At 49.4% G+C, this 25,629-nt stretch overlaps 9 protein-coding genes across 9 annotated transcripts; 7 read left to right on the forward strand and 2 right to left on the reverse strand.

Annotated features, from left to right (window-relative positions):
* Positions 1–1,420: 1,420 nt before the first annotated feature.
* Positions 1,421–2,206, forward strand: N7503_007523 (rRNA-processing FCF1 family protein; the record flags this gene model as incomplete). Its single annotated transcript, XM_057067070.1, has 4 exons — positions 1,421–1,491; positions 1,554–1,616; positions 1,681–2,043; positions 2,125–2,206. 4 exons carry the CDS (start codon positions 1,421–1,423, stop codon positions 2,204–2,206), a joined length of 579 nt encoding a protein of 192 aa, XP_056920751.1.
* Positions 2,207–2,956: 750 nt separating this feature from the next.
* Positions 2,957–6,450, reverse strand: N7503_007524 (rRNA-processing protein UTP21; the record flags this gene model as incomplete). Its single annotated transcript, XM_057067071.1, has 5 exons — positions 6,239–6,450; positions 4,659–6,149; positions 4,326–4,595; positions 3,617–4,255; positions 2,957–3,559 (listed from the first exon to the last, which is right to left on the reverse strand). The coding sequence occupies exons 1-5, from the start codon at positions 6,359–6,361 to the stop codon at positions 2,957–2,959; spliced, it is 3,126 nt and encodes a 1,041-aa protein (XP_056920752.1). The 5' UTR covers positions 6,362–6,450.
* A 785-nt stretch (positions 6,451–7,235) lies between these two features.
* N7503_007525 (inositol polyphosphate kinase VIP1) lies at positions 7,236–11,147 on the forward strand (the record flags this gene model as incomplete). The annotated part of the gene is made up of 3 exons (XM_057067072.1): positions 7,236–9,651; positions 9,713–11,015; positions 11,069–11,147. The coding sequence occupies 3 exons, from the start codon at positions 7,236–7,238 to the stop codon at positions 11,145–11,147; spliced, it is 3,798 nt and encodes a 1,265-aa protein (XP_056920753.1).
* Positions 11,148–11,369: 222 nt separating this feature from the next.
* Positions 11,370–12,704, forward strand: N7503_007526 (diacylglycerol/lipid kinase family protein; the record flags this gene model as incomplete). The annotated part of the gene is made up of 1 exon (XM_057067073.1): positions 11,370–12,704. The coding sequence occupies one exon, from the start codon at positions 11,370–11,372 to the stop codon at positions 12,702–12,704; it is 1,335 nt and encodes a 444-aa protein (XP_056920754.1).
* Positions 12,705–13,035: 331 nt separating this feature from the next.
* N7503_007527 (lipase ROG1 family protein) lies at positions 13,036–16,208 on the forward strand (the record flags this gene model as incomplete). The annotated part of the gene is made up of 2 exons (XM_057067074.1): positions 13,036–13,226; positions 13,325–16,208. 2 exons carry the CDS (start codon positions 13,036–13,038, stop codon positions 16,206–16,208), a joined length of 3,075 nt encoding a protein of 1,024 aa, XP_056920755.1.
* Positions 16,209–16,344: 136 nt separating this feature from the next.
* On the reverse strand, positions 16,345–17,337 carry N7503_007528 (inositol monophosphatase family protein; the record flags this gene model as incomplete). The annotated part of the gene is made up of 3 exons (XM_057067075.1): positions 16,345–17,020; positions 17,070–17,151; positions 17,220–17,337. 3 exons carry the CDS (start codon positions 17,335–17,337, stop codon positions 16,345–16,347), a joined length of 876 nt encoding a protein of 291 aa, XP_056920756.1.
* A 333-nt stretch (positions 17,338–17,670) lies between these two features.
* On the forward strand, positions 17,671–19,035 carry N7503_007529 (protein HGH1; the record flags this gene model as incomplete). Its single annotated transcript, XM_057067076.1, has 5 exons — positions 17,671–17,691; positions 17,742–17,787; positions 17,845–17,948; positions 18,031–18,144; positions 18,217–19,035. The coding sequence occupies 5 exons, from the start codon at positions 17,671–17,673 to the stop codon at positions 19,033–19,035; spliced, it is 1,104 nt and encodes a 367-aa protein (XP_056920757.1).
* Positions 19,036–19,558: 523 nt separating this feature from the next.
* N7503_007530 (uncharacterized protein) lies at positions 19,559–22,721 on the forward strand (the record flags this gene model as incomplete). Its single annotated transcript, XM_057067077.1, has 7 exons — positions 19,559–20,022; positions 20,080–20,138; positions 20,193–20,548; positions 20,606–20,965; positions 21,045–21,198; positions 21,251–21,758; positions 21,827–22,721. The coding sequence occupies 7 exons, from the start codon at positions 19,559–19,561 to the stop codon at positions 22,719–22,721; spliced, it is 2,796 nt and encodes a 931-aa protein (XP_056920758.1).
* A 527-nt stretch (positions 22,722–23,248) lies between these two features.
* N7503_007531 (transcription factor IIF subunit TFG1) lies at positions 23,249–25,551 on the forward strand (the record flags this gene model as incomplete). Its single annotated transcript, XM_057067078.1, has 5 exons — positions 23,249–23,343; positions 23,400–24,600; positions 24,673–24,969; positions 25,025–25,262; positions 25,313–25,551. The coding sequence occupies 5 exons, from the start codon at positions 23,249–23,251 to the stop codon at positions 25,549–25,551; spliced, it is 2,070 nt and encodes a 689-aa protein (XP_056920759.1).
* Positions 25,552–25,629: the final 78 nt, after the last annotated feature.

Genomic DNA, 25,629 nt, shown 5'->3' on the forward strand with positions numbered 1-25,629 from the left:
TTTAGTATATTTAGTATAGAAATAAATTAAAAGTAAAATAATATCTAAGAGTAAATTAAAACTTTTAAGTTACTATATATTATATTAAATAAAGAAATATATATTATATATAAGTAGAAGTTCTTTAATATTCCTTAAACTTCTATTAATTTCTTATACTATTCTTTATTTAAAATTAAGATTAATTCTATAGAAAGAGAGAGAATATTTATTATAAAAGAAAAGATAGTTATTCATTTTTTTAAGATAGGAATTATAGAATACCTTAGATATTCTAAAATAGTACTAAATTACTTCTAATTTAATATCTAGATTAAGAGTAAGCTCTAGACTTATCTAAAGCTAATTTATAATAAAGAAATATTTAAAGTAAGATTACCATAAATTATTTACTTAGCTCTTACTTCCTCTATATTAAGGAAGAAGAAGAATCTATCTCTTTAATTCTTTCCTTCCTTAAGAATTAGTTTAAAACTAATATGATCTATATTATCTTAGACTTTAATATAGGCTAAATTAGGTTAAGGGTAAAGAACCTTTAGTGTTAGCTAGGCTTTATAGAAATCTATATATATTTTATTAATAAGTAAACTACTGGTTTACTATATAAATTTATAAGGAATTAAAGGGCTAGATAAGAAGATAGTAAAGAAGATTAGAAAGGAAGATAAAATAGTACTAATATAGTATAGATTTAAGTAGATAACGTGGAGATTTGATAATAATATATTTATCTATACCTTATGGATAAACCTCCTTATAATTAGCTTTATATAAGATTAATACTATCATTTACTAATACTAGAAGCTATAAGACCCTTTTTATTAATGAAATAATTTAATTCAAATAATCAGTATTATATTATAGTTTATGATTTTATTTTTAACATCACTAGAATATATTATCTTTAGTAATCAACTAAAATAAGTAATAACTTAGCGTTGGCTCAAACCACCAAAGTTTCATGTTAAAATACAATATCTAGCCTTTTTTTATCAGATGGATTTCGAGAAGTTTAAATTCCAAGTTCAACCAAAAAAGGGATCAATATTCATCATTTATGGATCTTCAATGGATGACTATCCTAATGTCAAAGCCTATAATTCACTATACTACTTTAACATGAAAAAGATAACCAAAAGTGGTCCAGTGGCCAATTGACTTCTCCAGCTCAACCGATGTGAAAAAAGGAGCGTTACATGTTATAAAATATTCAATCCGAATTCCTCAAGCACATCGCGATTACCTTTGTTTTTGGAAGGAGCAATTTCGAGGCGGGTTACATAATCTGGTGATTAGTCATACACTGATAAGAGATCTGCGGGTGTTATCGAAATTCTTCACTGTCAAATATTTTATTTGATTCTTCCCGTCTTTCAACCTCCCTATCGTTCGCCCCAACCCACTTAAGGAACCATCATGGGTGTTCAAAAGAAAGTTCGCAAGTTTGCAGTCACCAAGAGAGCAATCTCTCAACGCGATAATCGCCTGTGTGTTTCCCCTCTTCACTGCTTCCGGCAACTAGATAGCATTTACTGACAACGCCATCTAGCAAAGCAAATGACAAGGACGATAAGAAAGGAAAACCCAGCAAAGATGATGTTGTTCGAGAAGCGTAAGTTCTTCAAATCGTTATTGAGACTCAAAGAAGTCACCATTCGCTGACAATGTGGTTCTAGACCCCAGGCTCCTTCATCACTCTTTTTCCAATATAATACGGCCCTCGCGCCACCGTATTCCGTTCTTGTTGACACCAACTTCATATCTCACACCATTCAGCATAAGCTTGATGTCATTCCAACCATGATGGACTGCCTGTATGCCAAGTGTATCCCTGTCATCACTGATTGTGTGCTGGCCGAGCTGGAGAAGCTGGGCCAGAAGTATCGTCTGGCTCTCCGTGTTGCTAAGGACCCTCGATTTGAGAGAATCAAATGCGACCATCCAGGCACATATGCCGATGATTGCCTGGTTGATCGGGTCATCAAACATCGTGTTTATATTGTGGCAACTAACGATCGTGATCTTAAAAGGCGGATTCGGTACGTCGCACTGGTCTTCCATTTTTCCTCGCAAACAGATAGACAACATGATGGGGACCTTAGTTCTAACCTAGCGTACAGGAAAATCCCCGGTGCACCCATAATGAGCGTTGCTCGCGGAAAATATGTCATTGAAAGACTGCCTGATGCTCCCGAGAAGTGAGGACACTATCCATGTGTCCAATATTTTTACACGTCCTAGACCGCCCTCACGCCTACTGCTCCTGCCTTTTGCGAGGGGACTGCCAAGCGGACCTGCTCATCAAATTCGACCTAAAGGTCTGCCTTGAGAGTTCATCATTGACTTGGTATAATCACCGCCGTCCGACAGACACATAAACACCTCTACCCGATTCATCGTCAAGTGCCTTGAATCTTTAATCCGAAACCAGATGGAATTGGCCAAATCATATGGTTCTTGTGATGTCGCACGGCAAATGTTCTCATTATACCCGCGCCGGTTCTATGTGCGCTGTAAGCTAGGGATTTAGATCCGCCGGTATTGATTTTTGACTGTGCATAGTTTATTCCTCACCCTTGTGGTGGTATCGTGGGAAGCTCGGATGGGCCTGGCCTTATCCTGGGACCCCAGTTGAATCTGCAAGACTGTTCTCTCAAATTGCGCTTAGTCCGTGCCCCTGGCCTATGGCCGTATTCCTTCCACCTCTAATCAGTAACCAACCCTCGTCATAGACGGGGTTTTGACTCTTTGTCGGGCTCAAACTCATCAACAACAAAGTATAAAATGACCGGCAGACCACTTGAATGGTCCATGTCATTAAGAAAGCCTGTGATTTAATTCTATAATATTGGTGTCCTAGTGAAGAAACTTAAAGAGAAGAAGAATTGAACACAAACAAGAAGTTTTTCAATCAATATGCAAATTGCTTATACTATGTATACATGGGGCTTCTTATCGTGCGGATCTTAAGAACCCAACAACTCCACGGCAGTACCCGACCAGTTCAGCAAGACGCTTTCCTTCCTGTTCCTGTTCATGGGTCCAAGAGGTAAGGGCTTCTTGCAAAAGACGGTATTCAGGATCATCCCGTCGAGAACAAAGTCCCACTGTGTCAGCATGGATCTTCAGGAATACCGCCATCCATGCGTTAACCAGCTCAAAATCTCTTCTCAGCTTCAGACGGATTGTAAGGGCTTGGATGAAACTAGAGAGTTCAGAGAATCCGTTGCGCGCCCGAGGATCCAGAGAACGAATCTCCAAGTCAGCTCGTGCTGGAGAAAGGGATTTGAGATGCTCAATCAAAGGATCGTAATTCCCAGATCCGTGACCAGACTTGAGGAATTGCGTGATGGTGGATTCTGAACCAACCTCCCCCATTGACATCTTGGACACACGAGATCGCTCTGCCTCTACATTGTTAGAGAGAGCGCCGGCCTCGGCGGCCTCAGCAGCGGCTTGATGCGCGGGTTGAGAGTGTGCATCGCCGAGCATGGAGGGAAGAAAGAATGGTGCCTTCTCAGGAGCTTTGGGTGCTTCCTTGGGCCGATTGCGTTCCTAAGTTATTGTTAGTGAGAGCACCGCACGCATGTTGGAAGAGAGAGCGTTATATACCTTGATGGAGTCAAGATGAACCAAAGCCTGCCATTTGCTCTTAGGGACCAGACTGAGAGTGACCATATCCTGCCGCAGCTGCTCGCTTGTCAGCACGGGTCCCTCTGCCTCGTCTGCCTCGGGGGCCTCCATGAAGGCCGCTTCAACAAGACCCGCGCCGCTCTCGCCCGATGTTGTGGGCACACCGACATCCTCGATGTGATCCTCGTCCATATTCTTGGTAGATACGGGCATGAAAAGGCTACGGTTGCTCCAGAGGCTGATGCCAATGCTTCCGGCATGTGCCGTAGCGAGGAATTCTCCAGTAGATGACATCGCCAACGAGACGCATGTGCTGGAAACGCGGAAGATATCGATGAGATGTCCAGTGGGCAGGTCCCAGATCCGTATCACAGAATCCATGGACGCCGCAATGATCCACCGGCCATCGTTGGAGAAGATGAAATCGTTGACTTGACCCACGCAGCCCCAGAATTCACGCACTAGCTTCCTGGTCTCAAGATCAACCACACGAATGGAGAGGTCATCACAGCTGAAGGCGACCAGTTCGCTCGTCTTACTGTAGCGAATGCCAGTTACCGATGCCATGGGATTCCAATCCAATTCATCTAGCAAAGAGCCCGAGAGCAGATCCCAAAACTATTAAGAGAAAGAAACGATGTCAGCATCGACGGTGTGAAAAGCTGTTTAAGACGATAAAGGGCTTTACCTTAACCTTGCCATCCAGACCGCAACTGATGACGGTCCGGTTAAGATTATCAATCATCAATCCAGTCACTGCCTTAGTGTGTCTTGAATCTGCAGGGCGCGAGGAGACAAATGCCGAATCATTCCTCTCCTGTACCTTCGTGGCACGAGACTTGGATCCCCGGGATGGGAAGCTCTGCCGATGTTGGCCGGACTGCAGATTAAACATATCGATAGAACCCCCTGCAGATCCAATGACCGCAAAAGTTCCACACTGAGAAACAGCCACACTCTATGATGCCTCTATTAGCCAAAATGAAATTATGGGGCCCGATACAGCGGATGCCAAACATACCTTGACTTCGGTTCCATCGCCAGTTGCAAACGCCCAACGGCCAGCTTTCTTCTTTCCCCAGAACCAAGTCCGCGCATACTTGTCCCCTCGGTGGCCGGTAACGACGCTTTCCCATCCAGTGGAGTTGGTGGATTCGGTATTGGTGAACTTAGGGTTCGACCAAATGGGGCCTGACGTAGTGATGCCCATACCTCCGTCTCGATTTAGGGAACATGCAATACAGGTCACCTCGGATGCCTTGAGAGGGTCAACTACCGAGCTGGATGGATCAGTGGGACCCAGTTTTTTCGACTTGCTGTCTACATTTCCTTGCGAAATTTCGGCGTGTTGGCTGTCTTTGCGTAAGCTTAACCCCCAGAGGCTACAATCTTTGCTTGCGCTGAGAAGCCATTTTCCACCAGAGTCAGATCCATCTGAGGCGGCTGGCAAGAATTCTAGCGCGCTGACGGCGGCGGAGTGTCCCCCTCGTACATGGAGCGGTCGGGGTGTCGGAGAGAAGGGGGTCTCGTCGAAGATCCATGTTTTCAAGGCATTGTCGTCCCCTGAGGACACGAGCACTGGCTGTCCATCCAAGAACTCGACACGATTCACACCTGTGCCGTTGTCTCGATTTGCTACCCGATGGGCCCCACGGAGAATACCAGCCACCCGGCCCCCATCATTCAAATCCCACATGGTAATATCACCACTTCCACTGGCGGCAGTGGCCATGACACCGGCCTTTCGGCCATCGTGACCTGCGCCCAGACCATCACTTCGGAACGTGATCGATGTCACCGGCAGAGCGCGTGCCGAGGGAGTCCGTAAAGACAATACGAGTTGCCCCGAGTCGACATTCTGAATCGACAAGGCACCGCTCTTGTGGGCAATGGCCAGGAGAGACAGCGCGGGGGTTGGATGAATCGCCGTTATCGGTCCTGAGTCGGACGACGGTGGGGGTAGCGTATGCAGTAGCTTTCCGCTCCGGATATTCCAGATATCCACGGCACCATCCATGCGCCCCACGAAGATCTTGTTTAGATACGTCGGCATGTTGCACAATAGTCCCGCATAGATGGGCTCGCCCACAGAACCAGAGTTTGTCTGGGGCCGTAAACTGGCGTAGTGCTCGTAACTCCCTGTCTTCCACACTTCAAGACCGCCAGTCCAGCAGCCAACAACCCACGATCCAAATACCACCAAGCGTTCAATGGGCCCATCCAGATTGGGGCTTTCCAGGGATGCGACTCGTTTACCACGCTTAAACACCCAGATTCCACCGGGGGAACGGGGGCGGAGGAAGCCCCAAGCAGCGAACACCTTATCTTGCCAGGCGCATGTCGCCGTAATAAACTCCGGGGTTTGCGGCCGACTCAAAAAGATCAGACTCAAGCCTCGTCGTAAATCATAGGTCTGTAGCGTATGGCCTACCGATGTCGTGATCTGATAAGTAGACTTTCCCAGGCGCACACTAGTGAATGGTACTGAAGTTGGAGACACGAGTCCCAGTGTCTTTGAAAGTCTATTAGCACGATAATCTTCAAAAGGAGAAAAAACATTGCGACAAGATCAACTCAGATTAGACTCGGTTTTGAACATACCCGGAAGGGAGCGAAAATTTTGGAGCCCCCACGCTGGTTAGCTACCCTCTTTTCTTCATTGAGAGCCCTCTTCTGCCTCTTGGCTAGAGGCAAGTCAAAGGTATCATTGGCCATAGCCGGCATGGTGAGGTATTCTTTTGAACTTGGGCAGTAGTATTGGGACAAAGGTGAGAAAAGGGAGGAATGGTAAGAGGAGTGAAGATAGGCGATCAGTTATATCACACTACCCGAGAAACCAGAATCAAGATATAATCAACGAGTGTACATCTTTTGAATCTTGTCCTCCATTGAAGTTGCGTTTCCGCGTGAGATTTTTTTTTTTTCCCCTTCTCCGCCTCGAAGCTCCCACACCGCCTTTGGGGATCAGTATCCACACATGCATACATATAAACCTTTAGGGAGTATTCCTGACAGGAATGGGTTTAGGCTTCTGTGCTGATGTTGTATATACAATTAGCTTGGCATATTCAAGAGCTTTATAAGCCTTAGCATCTACGTATAACTACCTATATATCCATGGATATATAGAAGAATCTCGACAAGACCCGAAGGATCAATGATTCAAAATAAGCTTGGAATGAAAGGAAAAAGCAAATACAATATACGGATACCTAGACATACCTAATATATGAGAGATAACCTTGAAACATTGACTGATCTCCATCTTTCCAAGGTTGCCACCTGCGCACTGGGATAAGGTTATGTTTATGCTTTCGGAAAAAATGTTCGCTTTCGTCCACGGACTCTCACAGTTTTCTCTCTCTCATTCCTCTTTGCACTCTCGTGAAATAAAACCCACAACTTCCTTTGACATCTACAATTATCAAGTAATGTCTTCAATTTCGTCACCTGTACAGATTCAAGGTTGATTGCTGGTTTTCGACCTCCGGAGAGAACCCGCACCTTCTCCCCCACTGCCCCTCTATCACCGACCCGAGATTCCTTTCTTTTCTCTTCGCACCTACGTCTTATCGATCCTGGTAAACCACCCGGCGTGATGGAATCAGACAATGGCCAGGGCAGCAGCCCACCTGCCGACCTGGGCTCATCAAAAGGCGTTTTTGAACAGATCCTAGGTTCAGGCTCACCGCAGCTCTCCGTGGATCCGGAGCAGAAGGAGATCCCCCCAACAGAGCCCTTGACATCAACTCGACCCCATGGCCAAAATTCTCCGATGAAGCCTAGTCGAGCGGATCCGACCCCAGATACTCGCTCGGTCCCGCGTTTTGGCCATTCCAACCGCTCTTCCAGTCGCACCCCCCGACGATTCAGCGGCAGTACGGCAGCAAGTTCTATCAGTGAACTGGAGCCCAGTGGGTCTAAATTGTGGAGGATTGGTGTCTGTGCCCTAGATGTGAAAGCCCGCAGCAAGCCAAGCCAGAATATCCTCACTCGACTTCAAGCCAAGGGCGAATTTGAGGTGATTGTTTTTGGAGACAAGGTGATTCTGGACGAAGATGTGGAGAATTGGCCGGTGTGTGATTTCCTGATTGCTTTCTTCTCGGATGGGTTCCCTCTGGATAAATCCATCGCCTATGCCAAACTCCGGAAGCCTATCTGCGTCAATGATTTGCCGATGCAAAAGGTGCTGTGGGACCGACGATTATGTCTGAAGATTTTGGACCAAATGGGAGTCCCCACACCCAAGAGAGTGGAGGTGAATCGTGATGGCGGCCCAGTTCTGGAATCGCCGGATCTCGCTCAGCACGTCTACCGACTGACGGGGGTCAAACTGGAGGGCCCTGAAGATGGCACGGGAGGCGGTGCCCGGAGAACCCAGCAGGTATCCATGTCGGAGGATGGCGAGTCGCTGATTGTGGATGGCAAAGTTTTTCGGAAGCCCTTCGTGGAGAAACCCGTCAACGGGGAAGACCACAATATTCATATCTATTTCCCCAACGATCAACAATATGGCGGCGGTGGACGGAAGCTTTTCCGAAAAGTCGGCAACAAGAGCTCGGAATATGATCCCAACCTCTCCGTACCTCGTTCGGTCACGGAGACCGAGGCAAGCTACTTGTATGAACAGTTCCTTCGGGTGGACAATGCCGAAGATGTAAAAGCGTATACAGTGGGCCCTGACTTTTGTCATGCCGAGACACGCAAGTCACCCGTTGTCGACGGCCTCGTCCGTCGAAACACCCACGGTAAAGAACTACGATACATCACCCAGCTGAGCAAAGAGGAAGCCGCGATTGCCTCGAAGATATCGAACGGATTTGGCCAGAGAATCTGCGGTTTTGATATGCTTCGTGTGGGAGACAAGAGCTACGTGATTGATGTGAATGGCTGGAGTTTTGTCAAGGACAACAATGACTACTACGATAAATGTGCCCATATCTTGCGAGATACTTTCTGGAACGAGATGCGCAAGGTTGAGGGCTCAATGGAGCTCTCCGAACCCCCTTCACCGGACTTAGGTCAATCTAGAAGAAGTACGGCGGGCTCTCATCGGCAAGCGTTGAAGACATTGTTGAAGTCCCCAAGTACTTCTCGACTCTATGGTAGTCAGCATGTCCCCAGAGCTCCCGACGCGCCTTCATCAGATGTATCGACTGGGGCTCCTTCTTTAGCATCCTCGTCTGGGTTAGAAAGCGCCGAACCTATCGTGAATCCGAGTAATCCGAACTCGAGAGAATGCCAGCAAGACTCCCGTGGCTACAGCCCTTCTAATACGAAGTCACCGGCTGTTTCCCTTCACCAAGCCAGCGAAGGAGTCCTACCGCCTCTTCCGGCTTCGAAACACTCCTGGAAACTCAAGGGAATGGTAGCCGTCATCCGGCACGCCGATCGAACACCTAAGCAAAAGTTCAAATTCACCTTTCATAGTCAGCCTTTTGTGGATCTTCTAAAGGGGCACCAAGAGGAGGTGGTGATCAAGGGAGCTGCGGCCCTCTCCAGTGTCTCTGATGCAGTCAAACTAGCCCTGGAACAAGAGCTCGAGGATGTGGACAAATTAAATCTTCTTCGTGTATCCTTGGAGAAGAAGGGCGGCTGGCCTGGGACCAAAGTACAAATCAAGCCTATGTTCCGGAAGCGCCGACCCGAGGAAATGCGGGAGCAAGACCCATCTCCAGCCTCTACATCGCCACTAGGTCAAACGGCTCCCGAGGAACCTGCTTCGCCCATACATGGTGAAGCTGGGCAAGACAGCGAGGCCTTGCGCAGACCACAGACGCGGAGCGACTCCATCTCTGGCCCTACGTTCTCTAGATTTTCCGCCGTCGAGAATGACTTGATCTTGGATAAACTCCAGTTGATCATCAAATGGGGAGGGGAGCCTACACACGCAGCACGCTATCAATCGCAGGACCTGGGCTTGAACATGCGCGACGATCTCAAGCTGATGAATAAAGAGGCTCTCAATAATGTCCGCCTTTTCACCAGCTCCGAGCGCCGAGTAAGCACAAGTGGTAAGTAGGATCTGTTCTATTCGCCTTCGTCTCTTTTATTCCTGCTGACAAAATGGAACAGCTCAAATTTGGGCTTGCTCTTTTCTGGACCAAAAAGAAATCCCAGTAGACCTTATTCAAGTTCGAAAGGATCTGCTTGATGATTCCAATGCCGCCAAAGATGTAATGGATAAAGTCAAAAAGAAGCTGAAGCTGCTCCTGAGGGAGGGGTCTGCGCCTTCACAATTCGCATGGCCTAAGGATACCAACATCCCCGAACCATCCGTCGTTCTTTCTACGGTGGTGGAGTTGATGAAGTTTCATCGGAGCGTCATGCGCCATAATTTTGAAAAGTTGGAACCCTCATTACAGAACGCCGAGGATCCCGATCAGCCAGATTCTCAACCTGACCAACCCCATATCGCCAATGTCCAAGGGCGATGGTGCGCGGGAGAAGACCCCCGGCTCTTCAAAGAGCGATGGGAAAAGCTCTTTGCCGAGTTTTGTGATACAGAAAAGGTAGACCCCAGCAAATTGTCCGAACTTTACGATAGCATGAAGTTTGATGCTCTACACAATCGACAGTTTCTGGAATGGGTCTTTATGCCACCAGACAGCGACCGTGATGACGATGACAAGTGCAGTGTCAAAGGCAAGAGTCCGTCTATCGTGGAAAGTAAGAACGGAGCAGAGGTTGGGAATGAGAAAATTGAAGAACGTGCCGAAAACCAGACACTGGCCCAGCGGTTTGGCTTGAAAAAGCGACTTCAGGCACTCGAGTCTCTACCGCACCTTCGGGCGCTGGACGACTCGTACGACCATTACTTCAAGCTCTACCCTGGCTCGAACTCCAACAAGTGCAAGATGGACGAGCGCCTTTCTAAGCTCCGGGAGCTATACAAGCTTGCCAAAGTTCTTTTTGACTACGTCACACCACAGGAATATGGCATCACGGACAGCGAGAAACTTGAGATCGGTCTTCTTACATCTCTACCGCTTCTTCAAGAAATCGTTCGTGATTTAGAAGAAGTGCAGGCCTCTCCTGATGCGAAATCGTTCTTTTACTTCACCAAGGAGTCCCACATTTACACGCTTTTGAACTGCATCCTCGAGGGTGGGATCCAGACCAAGATCGCTCGCAGCACCATTCCCGAGCTCGACTATCTCTCTCAGATCTGCTTCGAACTCTACGAAGCCCGGGATAGCGAGTCCGATGTCAACTCCTATTCCATCCGCATCTCCATCAGCCCCGGGTGCCACGCTTTCGATCCACTTGATGTGCAACTCGACTCCCGGCACGCAATCGGATGTGCGCCACGACGCAGTTTGACGGCACATCAGGATTGGAAAGAGGTGATTGAGACCCTCAAAGCGAAATTCGATACGTAAGTGGACCTTGACTCTCCCCATCTTGATGGTATACTGACTAGTCTTTCAGGGTCAAACTCCCCAAGTCCTTTATTGCTGTGAACTTGAGTGATAAACACCTGCCATCACAAGAACAAGAGACTTACTAGAGCATTGGTGGATGTGTTTTAGTTTCGATAAACTGTATCTATACTTTGTACAATGTTACTTGTTATAGCTTGTAAAGTCATTTGACATCGTTCGGGTCCACAGAGAACCCCGCCAAATTTGGCTTATCGATAATGCTTATCAACTGAACGTCTTGGCACCGCAGCATACTTTACAAATCCATATATCCCCCTCGCTTTGGAGATAGTCGACCACCCCCTACAATGGCCCCAGTTCCATTTGACTGGGACACTGAGATACACACAGCAGAGGCCACGGGAGACATTCTGCAATGTACTTCCCCCACTGGAGCCCAAGGGTACATTCATTTCACCAATATCATCGGAGTTCTGCCCTCTACGTCTTTGTCCGGATACCAGGTGCTATTCCTTGTGAACCCGGGTCAAAATGACGAGGGGCTCGGGTACTTGGAAAAAACAGATATTCCGTTCCTGCCCCCTTCACTGTCACCCTTCGTAGTGAAACTTCCAGACCATCTACGACACTCCGAGCCAGTGCAGGTCATCATATCTACCCTGTCGGGGACGGGATCAGCCCAAACAGTGTTTCGAGATATCATAGAGCCCTTTCTCTCCCTTCTAGGCATCAATCACCAGGCTCACGAAACACAGTCCACTCAGACTATCAGCGAGCTTTCCCGATCTCAGTTCCTGGAGCGCGCCTGCGCAGGAACCCCTCAGACCATTATCCTCCTTTCAGGTGATGGGGGCCTTGTTGACATTCTCGATGTTTTCTATAAATCTACCCAATCCGTTCAAAGGCCCCCACAGATTGCCCTCGTCCCTTGTGGAACTGGCAATGCCATGGCGAGCTCTATTGGGCTACGATCTGGTCCAGCCTCAAGCCTCGTGGCATTGCTTCGTGGTGGACCATCGCCCGTACCGATCTTTGCGGCGACGTTGTCTCCCGGAAGTCAACTCGTCATTAACGAGGGGCTCCAGAGACTACCTATAAGTCCTGAGCCCGCTGCATCCCATCAAACCATCTATGGTGCTGTCGTGGCCAGTTGGGGACTACATGCAGCATTAGTTGCCGACAGCGACACAGTGGAATATCGCAAGTTCGGGTCAGAGAGGTTCAAGATGGCAGCCAAAGAACTTTTGTACCCGTCTGACGGCACGGCGCCTCATCGATTTCAAGGCAAGATCACCTATCTGACGACAGATGGACAGGAAAAAACAACTGAGAGTGACGAACATATGTATGTTCTGGCTAGTCTCGTTCCTCGACTGGAGAAAGACTTTCTCATTTCCCCGGATTCGGAGCCACTGGGGGAACAAATGCGGTTCTTACACTTCGGCCCTCTCCCCGCGGAAGAAGCAATGCGCCTCATGACCCTGGCCTACCAAGGAGGCCAGCATGTGCAGGAGGCAACAGTCACCTATACCGCCGTTGAACAACTACGAATCGAGTTCCAGGAAGACTTAGAACGATGGAGACGAGTGTGCATTGACGGCAAAATTGTCGTGATAGAGAAAGGCGGATGGCTAGAGTTGCGTAAAGAGCCCCGGCAGCTTCTCCAGATCATTAAACCATGAAACTATGCATGGGTTCATTGTAGGACGGAATATGAGATTTGTATCCTATGCAATAACTGGACCTTTCTTCTCCCCTTTATGGCATCATCAATTTCAAAAATCTTCAAATTATCTACATTGATATCTATATCCACAATCATATGGAACATGTATACCATAAATGCACGAGTGTTGTGATTGATGTTCACGCATGATCGACAGCCGCAATCTGCCGTCTCCCCCGAATTTACCGACTATCCCGTTCTTGCGCCTTCATCCATATGGCAGATCGGCCATGTCGTTAACTTGAATATACTCTCTCGTCAGATAATGGACCCGTCTGCTGAATTCGATGCTGATCACGCCCAGAACGTATTCAGCTTCGCAAACGCCAGACCGAGCGGTATTCGATCCCGGCACTGAGGGCGTGTTCCGCTTCTACACGCTTGCTGGGTGGCGCCAGAGCCTCGTGAACTCAAAACCGTCCCCGGAGATGCTGTTGACTTATCAAACGGGCAGTGTAAGAGTTGGGGAGGTTGTCAGGTTTGTTTCGTCTCCCCTATAACTCCGCTCGCCGCACCCTTCCGGCGAACCGCATGGATTCTGAATAATCCACGAAGCTGACGAGCACACCTGAATAGATACACGTTGACCTACACGCCAGCTGCCGATCCCATCCTACCTCTGCCAACTCAACTTTACGTTAGGGTAAAAAATGCCTCGGCCATTCCGCTGCGAGCCGCCTACCTCCACGGCCCGTACAGCCTTTACGCATCCTGCTATCCATCTACATTCGACCCCAACAGCAAGTATGATGAACAAGAAACAGATGGCATCCCACAGTTTGAACCGTATCTGAAAGCCGGTGGGAACTGGGATGCGACCATCAAGTTGCCGACCTCTTTCGGAGGCTCTCACAACCTCGCTGCCGGTCACATGGGGCTTAATGGTCCCTCGACGGTAACATGGGTAATTGAGATTGTGTCACAGGTGATATTCTCCAACAGTGCAGCTGTTCATTTTGAAATGCTGGTCGCTCGTGACGCCAAATCGTTGGATTTCTTTTCAGCTGGTGGGACTTCAGCGGCTGGAATGGGGCCTCCTGGGAAGTTACAGGATCACTGGCTGCCAGAGACCAAGGGTTTGCAGGTACTGGCTACCACAGGGGTGTTTTCTAAGTCTATCACACTACGTGTGGATGATACAACTAGTCTGTGGAATAGTCCACCATTGCCGTCAAAAACTAGTCCGGTCGAGACTGACTCTGGGGTTGAAACCCACATTGGTGAATCAGCAGAGCCGGGGAGTGTGACCGAAAGTTCCCACCATATACCGCCAAAGAAGCGGATACACTTGGTTGTGGTGACCCATGGCTTGCACAGTAATCTGGGTGCGGACATGCTCTATCTCAAGGAAAGCATTGATGCGGCTACGAACAAGACCACGAAGAAAGATAATCAAGAGAATACCGAGGCCGATGACGAGGAAGTCATTGTTCGGGGGTTCTCAGGCAATGCGGTTCGCACCGAACGTGGCATTCAGTATCTAGGAAAACGCTTGGCCAAGTATATCTTGTTGATGACATATCCTGATCAACCCTACTTCCCTCTGAAGACCTCCAAGTCCAAAACATTTCCTCGCCCTTTTAGTTCCCGGAAGGATGAGCCTAATCTCTCATCGGATCCTCATGCTTCTGTGGATCAAGATGGGCTTGCTGGTGGGGATGACCATGCATACCAAATTACCGGCATTAGCTTCATAGGACACTCTCTGGGTGGTCTGATTCAAACATATGCTATCGCGTATATTCACAAACACTCTCCCCGTTTCTTCGAGCAGATCAGACCGATCAACTTTATTGCCCTCGCAACCCCATTTCTGGGACTTAGCAACGAGAACCCCATGTACGTTCGATTTGCCCTGGACTTGGGCCTTGTCGGTCGAACAGGACAAGATCTTGGGTTGAGCTGGACGGCACCGAAGGTACGAAGCGGTTGGGGAGCCATTATTGGTGGGCGAGGTGACTCGGCCAAAGATCAAAGCAACCCCGATCCAGGGTCCAAGCCGCTTCTGCGAATCCTGCCCTGTGGGCCCGCTCATGAGGCCTTGCAGAAGTTTCAGCATCGCACCGTTTACTCGAATGTCGTCAATGATGGAATTGTTCCCTTGCGGACCTCTTGTTTGCTTTTCCTGGACTGGAGAGGCCTTGATCGAGTGGAGAAGGCGAGAAGAGACATCGGTCTGGTAGGAACCATGGCAGAATGGGGTTGGGCCGAGTTGACTGGAGCCAATTCGAAGTCCCCTCAAATTGTTCGTACTGGTGAAGCACCAGGACTGGCAGATGGTACTTCTTCGTTGGATGAGCACGAAGCTTTGGCTCTGGAAGACCCATCTTCCCCCGCCTCTGGACAGTTTATTGCGTCGAAAAGACATTCATCACATCACAGCCAAGTGACAGATGGTGGATCGAAGGATAATGTTGCTGGAAGTGCCTCTTCTGGTCCTCTTAGCACTTTCTTCTCCCTGTTCCGTGCCAAGGAGACCAAGTCTCCTCCGCGCCCGAAACATACCAAAATTTATAGGCGCAGCCAGACTCTCGCGTCATTTGACGCCAATCAAAGTCCTGCCCCTTTAGTTCGGGGAAATTCCTTATATGAGGGTGAAGAAGGATTGCATACGCCACCGAAGACCACCTTTTTTGAGTGTGCAGGCGACTTGCTGATGCCACCTTTACCCCCCACCGACTTTCTTTTGGATCCTTCAGCCCGTCCACGGACCATCTTCCATGATCGAATTTATCACTCGGACGACATCCCACCCCCATTACCCGTGAAACGACGAACCATCGCGTTCAGTTCTTTGCAGAATAAGAGCTCGAAAACGGCCCCCGCGGCCACTCAACTCCCTTCCAACTCCGGCGTCTCTGCCAACCTTGGAGAAAGTGGACTGAAGGTCGAAGAGAAGATTGCTCGCGCCTATCACCGCGATTTGACCTGGCGCAAGGTCCTTGTGCGTCTCGAACCTGACGCACATAACAACATAATCGTACGACGAATGTTCACCAATGCCTATGGATGGCCTGTCGTGAAGCACTTGGTCGATACGCACTTTGGACATACTGACGCTGTAGAGACGGATGATGTATTGCAGCAAACGGTTGAGAGGGCCAAGTCACCCGGTATTGGGCCCAGTAGCTCCGGTGATGAAGTTGAAGGCCAACATGACGACTCCAGTCAGGATTCAGAACAAACCCCTCGTATGGGTCCGGATCATCTGCATGATTTCCCGGGGCCTTCTCGACTCTCGGCGCATTCCCCAATCCATGAAAGAGCCGAAACTTTCCCGGCTGAGCATGAATCCCACAAGACGACCAGCACCAATGGACAATCTCACTATACGGACGTGTCGCGACAGGATTCCGCGCGGTGGACGGATCGCCACGTAGATGAAGACGATGATTGTGAATCCGGGCTTGACGAGAAGGATGACGCTGGCTATCGTTGGTCCCCCACGCTGCGGCCATGAAAATGAAAGCCTTGGAACGCCGAGAACCCGACGCGGGAATTAAGAATAAGAAGATTTTGTATATAGCATGCATACCCTGTAATTAATACCCCCTATCAAGATTCCACATATGAATGAGATCATTCCTGTATTGCCGCTAGTAGTCCAATCGGCCTTGGATGTTGCTCCAGAACTCTTCCACGATCTCCTTCTGTCCTGCCTCGGGGGCTCCTCGAACCGCCAGATACTTTCGCCCATCCAGAGAAGCCTTCCATCCACCGGGATTCCCATCCACTATGATGCCTCCTGCCTCGGTCAGGATGACCCATGCTGCACAGACATCCCACTCCCAGCATCCCCCTTCCCAGTACAGGTCCATGGTACCCTCCGCAACCGCGCACATGTTGAGTGCAGCCGATCCCAGACTCCGCATGGAGCGCACCATCGCGCCCCCATCCTCTTTCGCCTGACCCAGTTTCGCGAAGGTACGAACTTTGGTGTCCCAATTGGGCCCGCTGCGATCGGAGCCCCATTCGATGCTGATGAGAGCATTGGCAAGCCCAGAAAGGGGCTCTACAGTCTCTCCCTTTAGCGGCAGGCGGGTTTCCCGGTTTAAAAATGCGCCTTGGCCTCGAACAGCAGAATGTAAGGTCTTGGTGAACGGGTTGTAGACCACTCCCACGGCAGGAACTCGGCCCACGGCAAAGCCCAGAGAGACACAGGCATACGGGAAACTGTGGACGAAGTTCACAGTTCCATCAATTGGATCCACGATGAACGTGGGGGCATCGGTCAAAGGCTGATTGGGATCATAGGTCTCCTCGCCATGAAACCTATTGCAGATTATCAGCGATGTACACCCGATGGCAATGAAGCCCCTACACGTAATCGGGAAATTTCTCCTTGAGTGACGTCGAAATCATCTTCTCCACTGCACGGTCATATTCTGTGACCAGGTCGGCACCTACAAGGCTCAATTCCCATGTTAGTACTCTGTATACATGTACTCTTTACATAAAAGTATTCACGAACTGTTCTTCTTGGACCCGGTACCACTGGTTTCAGGCAGAGCATTCGTGATAATCTCACCCGCCCGGTGGGCCAGGGACACCAGAAAGTCATGAATCTCATTCAAATCAGGGGTAGTCATTGTGTGCAACGTTGTAGACTGATAGGTAGAAATGAAGTGCGGTAGAGAAGAGGGGAAGAAAACGGGTCACGCTAGAGAAGTTAATGAGGGGATTATAGATATTACATTTGTAGCTGATTATTCCAATTAGATCAATATTTAGTTTGTGACTATACTCTTCTATCATACATTGTCATACATCCTATTCCATAGATATACAAATGTATACTTATAAATCTACACCCATGATTTGTCAAGATATGGAATGACGCCGAACTTCTCCCCCCACTTTCGCGATTCAAAAAAATTGTGAATTGCCCCACACTTACAACTCATACTCCTACACTCAACATCATGCCGACAGTCACAGAGGAGGTATGTTGTATTCTCTTTCTGACATAGATCCTGCTGACTCGAAGGTTCAGCTGGTGGATTTTCTTCACCACGGAAATTCACAAATCCGTCAAATCGGTACGATCTCAATCCTTTCTGTACTCGAACCCTGGCTAATAATAAATCTTTGGATAGCTTGTGAGAACCTTGTCGGCTACTCTATCGCTCAACCTAGCCTATTCAAACGGCACCAATTACTTCCTATCCGGGATCTGAAGCTGTTAACTCGGGACTACACCGTACGTGCGATGCGACATCATCCCCCCCCCCCCGGCCACAAACGCTCAATTCCAGCAACTGATCCCATATCTTGCCCGGTAGCCGATTGCCAAGAATGTTTTGACGATCCTTGTCAATCTCTCGGCCGATGAAGAGATTCTAAAGGCCTTAGCAGAGGATGACGAGTACATCGAGACCCTCTTGTTGAAACTGACGGTTAGTGAACCTCCAATCTCGTCCCTTGAACCCAGAGAGAAGCTGAACTGATCATCCAATGCGGAATCACAGAATGTCAAGGATCCCAACGTCGATGAAGCTGCCATGCTTCTGGCCAACCTGGTCAAGTCCGATTACCTCCAGAAATTACATACATTGAAGCGCAGAGTGCCCGAGGGTGTCTCGACTTCGGAAAATGCTATTGATCAGCTCATGGATTGCTTTGTAAAGGGTGCCGAAGGGGGTCTCAACAAGGACGCCAACTACGATTATTTGTCCTACTTCTTTGCCGACCTGTCCCAAACTGAGCAGGGACGGAGCTATTTCACCACACGCCAAGAGTACGACGGAGTCGTTCCCATCACCAAGCTGACGGTATTCACGGAACACAAGAGCGAGATTCGTCGCAAGGGAGTCGCATCCACGATCAAGAATGTGGCCTTTGACGTCTCCTCTCACCCCATGTTGTTCGGCGAAGACGAGGCCAACCTTTTGCCTTATCTGCTCCTGCCTATCGCCGGACCGGAGGAGTTCCCCGACGATGAAATGGCGTCGATGCTACCAGATCTCCAGCTGCTCCCGCCCGACAAGCAGCGTGAAAGTGACCCGACCATTCTCACCACTCATCTGGAGACATTGCTGTTACTGACAACCACTCCCGAAGGCCGGGCTTTGATGCGTGCGGTGCAGGTGTACTCATTTATCAGGGAGTGTCATCTGAATGTCGAGGATGAAGGAGTGCGAGAAGCGTGTGACCGACTTGTACAGGTGTTGATGCGAGACGAGGAAGGGGAGGGAGCTCAGACCGAGGCAGGTTTGGCCCAAGCCCAGGCCCAGATTGAAGCCCCTGCCCCTGCAGATGAAGATGAAAAGGTGACGGAGTTGTTTTAGAAGGGGGAAGATTGAGATATCCAATATAAATGTATATACAGACTTGGGTTCACTGTACGAGTATAAACCCGGTTCCATCCAGTGGATCTGAATTCCTTGCGTCGTAACTCCAAGTGGGGCCGGACAATTCCATCACTCGCTTGGAGCTACTGCACGATCTAATCCTAAAAGAATCATCGATTTCATCACTGATGAAGTAATTGCAAAGAATTCAAAGAATCTCAATTCCATCACCATCACCATCACCATCACCACGGCCGAAATCCCGCTACAAACGCGGAAGCTATCTTGTCCCAACCCGAGGGGCGAGAGGCTTCCCGCCGAACCGCACCAAGTGGAGGGCAATCGTTGCCATTGCCCGTCCTCTTCCAATCTACATATTTCCGATCTTGAGTGTGAGAATTGTGACAGGGGCGACAACAATGGAAACTGCGACTCAGACCTTGACCTTGACCTTGACCTTGACCTGGATCCCGACGTGAGTCCGCCTTCCACGTCCCTCGCCCAGCGCTTCCGCGTCCTCATGTCACGCACCCCGCTAGTCCGGTCGTCGCCCGCCCTGGGCTCAACCTCATATGGCGCCGTACGTATTCCCCATGACTCTCTCGACGCCGATCTATCAGGACGGAGCAATGCTCGTAGGTTAGTGAATGGGGGATTCCAGCGTACGAGTCTCGAGAGTGGTGCGGGCCCATCGCGGGATGCACAAGATCGGTCCAAACCAAAACGCTCGCATTCATCAGGTCGAAGAAGCAGTGGGTGGTATAGAGAGGCCCACAATCGAAGACCCTCCTCTGCTACCTCAGATGTGGGCATGGGTGCCGACTCAAAATTCTCATTCGCGACGGGACTAGCGGTGCCTGGAAATTCTGTGATGCAGGATACCCCCGTCTCTTCCCCTTATATGACAAGTGATGAGGAAGATGTTCTGGATGTTGAGGATGAGGATTCAAAATCTCCCGAGGAGGATCCTCCGGACAATTCCCCGTGAGTTCCACTAGCTTCCTGACTGGACGATCAAGGCTAACCTCGCGGCTGATGTAGATATGCACAAGTTCGAGCAACAGTACCAGCGACAGACGACATCACTCTGTCAATCAACAGTAGGATTTCCTTGAATTAAATAAGTCGAATCGAACTAATGCTTATCAATATAGCCCCTCGTATGTGGATTCTCTCGTTGCTCTTCTCACTTACGGGCTCCGCTGCGAATCTCTTCTTCTCCCTTCGCTACCCGAGCGTGGCAATTACCCCGATTATTGCTCTGGTTCTAGTCCATCCGCTGGGAAAGTTTTGGGATGTGATCTTGAAACGGACCGATGATCCCCTTGAGGTGTTTGAGAATGGAACCCTCGACCATCGCGAATCTCTGGCTGGCGAAATTGATCTCCCTAACCACTCATGGGTCTCCAGAGTCCGACTCTGGCTCGCCCAAGGCCGTTGGAATGAGAAGGAACATGCTTGTGTCTACATTAGCAGCAATGTCTCGTTCGGCTTTGCCTTTGCAACTGACGTTAGTGTCCATTTTAATTGACCACTAGAGGTTTTTCATGGCTGACAAGCAGTACAGGTGATCGTCGAACAACATAAATTTTATAATCAAGAGGTCCCAGTCATGTATCAATTGCTGCTGATCATCTCGACTCAAGTCCTGGGTTACGCTTTTGCTGGCTTGACCAGACGGTTTCTAGTACGGCCATCCGCGATGATCTGGCCGGGAACTCTCATGTCCACTGCCATGTTTTCCACAATGCACAAGACCGCCAACAAGAAGGCCAATGGATGGAGTATCTCCCGCTACAAGTTTTTTATTTTGGTTTGGGGAGGGGCCTTTCTTTGGTATTTTGTCCCAGGCTTACTGATGCCTGCCCTGAGCTATTTCAGTGTGATCACTTGGTTTGCTCCCAAGAGCGTTGTCGTCTCCAATCTTGTATGTATCCTTTCTCCTCCCCTTCTTGTCTCTTTGTCAACCTTTGTTGGATACTGGTACCTCCTTCTAACAAGTGTAGTTTGGTGTGGCCTCGGGTCTTGGAATGTTTCCTGTGACGTTTGATTGGGCTCAAATCGCGTATATTGGTTCCCCTTTACTCACGCCCTGGTGGGCTGCAGCGAATATCGTTACCGGACTGGTAGTCGTGATTTGGATCATTGCCCCCATATTATGTAAGTCGTAACTTTGTCTCTTTTACGTGCCCTGCTGACGAAATTACGCAAGACTATAAAAATGTCCTATTTTCGTCCTTTATGCCTATTCTCTCAGCGGCTGTGTTCGATAACGAGGGTCATCCGTACAACGTGAGCCGAATTTTGACTCCAGAGTTTGTGTTCGATCAGAAGGCCTATGAGGACTATTCGCCCGTCTATCTCCCTATTACCTATGTGCTATCATATGGAGTTCAATTTGCGGCCCTTACCTCCCTAGTAACCCATACTGTGTGTTGGTATGGCAAGGATATTTGGCAGCAAACTCGCCGGGCATTCGAGGAACGACGAGAACTTCCAGACCTTAGCACATATGAACCCCTGCAGCGTGAAAATGGTCACCCGCAGACTCGCCGCAGTTCTGATATCCCTAGAGACTCACAAGATGCTCCTCGAGAGGAGCCGTTGGGAATGGAGGATGTCCATTGTCGCCTCATGAGACGTTACAAAGATGCTCCACTCACATGGTATCTCATCGTGCTTGTTACGATGCTTGTCACTGCCATATATACCGTGGAACAGTAAGTTGACGTTGTCCCCGGATTCTATTATCTTCTATTGCACCACTGACATTCTTTGCTCTGTACAGCTACCCAGTCCACCTGCCTTGGTACGGATTGCTCCTAGCACTGGGCATGACGAGCGTGTTTTTCATACCGGTCGGTATCATCATGGCCGTGACTAATCAACACAGCAGTCTCTATTTAATCTGCCAACTCCTTTGTGGCATCGTCTTTCCCGGACGGCCCGTTGCGAACATGATCTTCGTGACCTACTCTTACATCAGCTCTGCTCAAGGCATCAAATTCTCCTCCGATCTCAAGCTCGGCCATTACATGAAGATTCCACCTCGCATCCTATTTAGCGTACAGATGGTCGCAACGTTGGTATCTAGCTTAACCCAAATTGGCGTGTTGAATTGGATGTTTACCCACATCCCGAAATTGTGCACTCCTCAGGCGTTGAATGGTTTCAACTGTCCGATAGCTCGAGTGCACTTCAATGGAAGTATTCTCTGGGGTGTCGTGGGCCCGCAACGATTCTTTGGCCCAGATGGTCTCTACCGGCCCTTAGTGTGGGCATTCTTGATTGGCGCCGTGGCCCCGTTGTGCGCTTGGGCGCTTGGCCGACGAAGCAAGAAAAGCTTTTGGCGCAAGGTTAACTTCCCCATACTTTTCGGCAGTCTCAGTTGGATCCCCCCGGCTACGGGATTGAACTTTTCCACCTGGGCATTGGTATGCTTCGTGTTCAATTACGTGATCCGGCGCCGCAAGACGGCTTGGTGGGAGAAATATGCCATGACCCTATCGGCCGCCTTGGACTCAGGACTCGCATTCGCCGTGGTGATCTTGTTCTTTGCTCTCATTTACCCCGGGTGGGTCGCTGGGTTCCAATGGTGGGGGACGGAGATTTACAAGCAAGGCTGCGACTGGATTGCCTGTCCATACCGGCGTCTGGAGCCAGGGCAGAAGTTTGGAACTTGAATCTCCCCCACTGCACTGCAAAAGCGGCCAGGTATATGATTATATGAATGAACGAAATATCAAGAGCGTCGAACAATCCAACTATTACCTACAGTAAATGCAAAAAGTAATACACAAGCGTTGTCCGAAAACAAGAGCACATGGCGGAATTCATTTAGCAGTGGGGTATATACATATAAACCTTACTTTCGCGACATTGAGGGATCAATTGAGCACTCCAAATCCTGGATGTGCTCAACAGTCTGAATTGACACCAAAAAATGTTCCTATTCCAATATTCCAATGTTCTCCATGAAATGTTGACAAGATGATAGTTAAAGATAGCAGGGAGTGACTGGTAAGTTAAACAAAGCCTGTGGTGAGCATGACTAAGCTAACCCGTGACCTTTCATCATCATTGTCAGGCTGAAAGACGACTCCGCAGCTTCTCACTTCCTGGACTCTTTGGATTCTCGCCCATCTCCTTTCCTTGGCCCGTGAAACTCTCCTTCATTCCAAGACTTATCTCAGTCGTCTTCGAGAGAACCATGTCCACGCCAACTAACCCCTCAAATGGGCGCGCCCCCACAGGGCCTCATGGAGCTCCTCCCATGAGAATCCGTCGCCCCAAAGCCGCCGACCCGTTAGTCCGCCCAAAGAGAAGACCAGTAAGACCAGCGGGAACTGTTTCATCCGCAGCTGTTCCCACGGGCAAAACAGCCACCAAGACTCTTCCTTCGCGACCCTTGACATCCAATCCCCAGCCGTTATCGCAGCCATTGGAGCGGCCCCGACCCCCCCCGTGCGGGATGACCACGCCGTGAACGGTTTTAGCGGCCCTCTTCTATCCGAGAAATATGTCGACTACCCGGTGGTGACGACCAAGCGAGCTCTGCGCGAGGGGCTGAAGAATCACATCGCTCGCTTCGCTGCCAAGCGAGTTGTCGACCCACGCGATGAGTCGCAGTTTACGCGCCCAGTGAGGCTGCAACGTCGAGACCCGCGTTCCCGAAATCAAGACCATAATGCGGAAAGAATGGTAGGCCCCGATGGTCAACAACTTGACGAGGCAGAGCGAGAGGCACTCGACGCGAGGAGAGCTGCCCGAGAGAAGGAGCGCGCCGAGAATCTTGCCCAGATCGCCCCATCAGTCGGATCCACCGCAAAGCGACCAAATGCCCCAAAGCAGAAAACGCAACAAGTCTTCAAATCTGATATGACCCCCGAGGAGATTGCCAGAGCTCGGATCAAATATGAAGAGGCGCTACCCTGGCACCTTGAAGATTTCGACAACCGCAATACCTGGGTTGGTAATTATGAAGCGGCTCTATCGGAGACTCACGCGGTATTTATCCTCGATAATGGCAAGATGCGCATGATTCCCGCGGAAAAGTGGTACAAGTTTAGCGCCAAGAGTCATTTCAAGGCCCTGACCATCGAGGAAGCAGAAAAGTTCATGGCGAAGCGGGTGAAAGACCCGCGCTGGTTCATGGAAAAACAACAAGAGGATGCACAGCAGAAGGAGTTGGAAAAGTATGCTAAATCACGGAAAGTTTTCGCCGGGAAGCAAGGCGTTCTAGCCGGACGAGAGGGCTTAGAAGCTACTGAGATGGACTTTGAGGAAGACCGATTTGCAGACGATGAGGAACATGACGACCTTTTCAACGAGCAGGATGAAGACACCAAGGATGCTGAAAAAAGAATCAAAGATGATCAACTCAAGGCGAATGTCTTCGACCTCAAGGAAGAAAAAGACTACGAGGAAGAAGAAAAGAGGGAAAAGTTTGAGCGCGAGGCCCGTCACAAACTTGGAAAGAAGATGCGCAAAGCTCTGAAGAAAAGAGAAAGAAACTTTGATTATAGCAGTGGTTCAGACGCTAACCCATACACTGATGAGGAGGTAAAGTAACCTTCTGAACGTGTATCTGCCAAGAGTGTGTGAGACTTACTTTTTACTATTTTTACTTTCTAGAGTTCTGATGATAGTGAGACCGAACGGTTGAAGGAAGAGGAACGGAAAGCTGAAGAGGAAAAGAAACAGAAAGAATCGGCTTCCTCGTCGACCAAAGGCGCCACTACGCCGTCCGGCCGTCCCAAGCATACCGATCCTCTTAAGAAAGCTACCGCATCTCGCAAGCGACTGGGCTCGCCCGGTGGCTCAGATGCCAGTGGCACTGACACTTCCCGGAAAAAGGTAAAGAATAAACACTCATCCACCCACCAGACACCACAGCCTACTTCGAGGCCTATATCGCCATCTGGTGTGCAAGTCAGTACCCCTCGAACCGGAATGAACGGACCGTGACTAACTTGATATTGTTCAGGCTGGCAAGAAAAGAGTTCGCAATATCCCAATGGGGGCCTCCGGGTCTGGCAGCGACGTTGATGCTGTGGGATCTGGAGCTGAGATGAGTGAGAATGGCAAATCCAAGAAGTTGAAGCTGAATCCGCCTTCTGGTGGTTCTCGAGGCGGTACGCCGCAAGGATCCCGGGCAGCTAGCCCTGTTGCGGGCAACCAAAGCTTCTCTGGAAGCCGTGCAAGCAGTCCTGACGGAGCTCGAGGCAAGTCAACCGTTATCTCCTCAATTGATCTAGTATGCTGACTCTCACAGGCCAAGGACGCGTGTCGACACCAGGACCAATTGGAAACATATCCTTCCCAACGCCCGCAGAGATTCATGCCGCTATTCCGGCGACTGGCATTACCACCGTTGAACTTCTGAGGATTTTCCGTCCTCGTATTGGCGAATCTAAGGATATCCACCGTCGTTTCATCGCCATCGTGAAAGATGTCAGTGTCTACGGCAAAGAAGACCGATTGCTTCGGCCTGGTCCTTGGAAGGGGACGTAAGGCATAGAAATGAATGAATTATGCAAAAAATCCCCTAAGTTCGAGGTCATTGAAGTGTATCATACAAGTCTTCTCTCC

This window comes from Penicillium pulvis (assembly GCF_028828015.1).
Source record: "Penicillium pulvis strain IBT 33274 chromosome Unknown contig_5_segment0_segment0, whole genome shotgun sequence".
In the NCBI taxonomy this organism is placed as follows: domain Eukaryota; kingdom Fungi; phylum Ascomycota; class Eurotiomycetes; order Eurotiales; family Aspergillaceae; genus Penicillium; species Penicillium pulvis.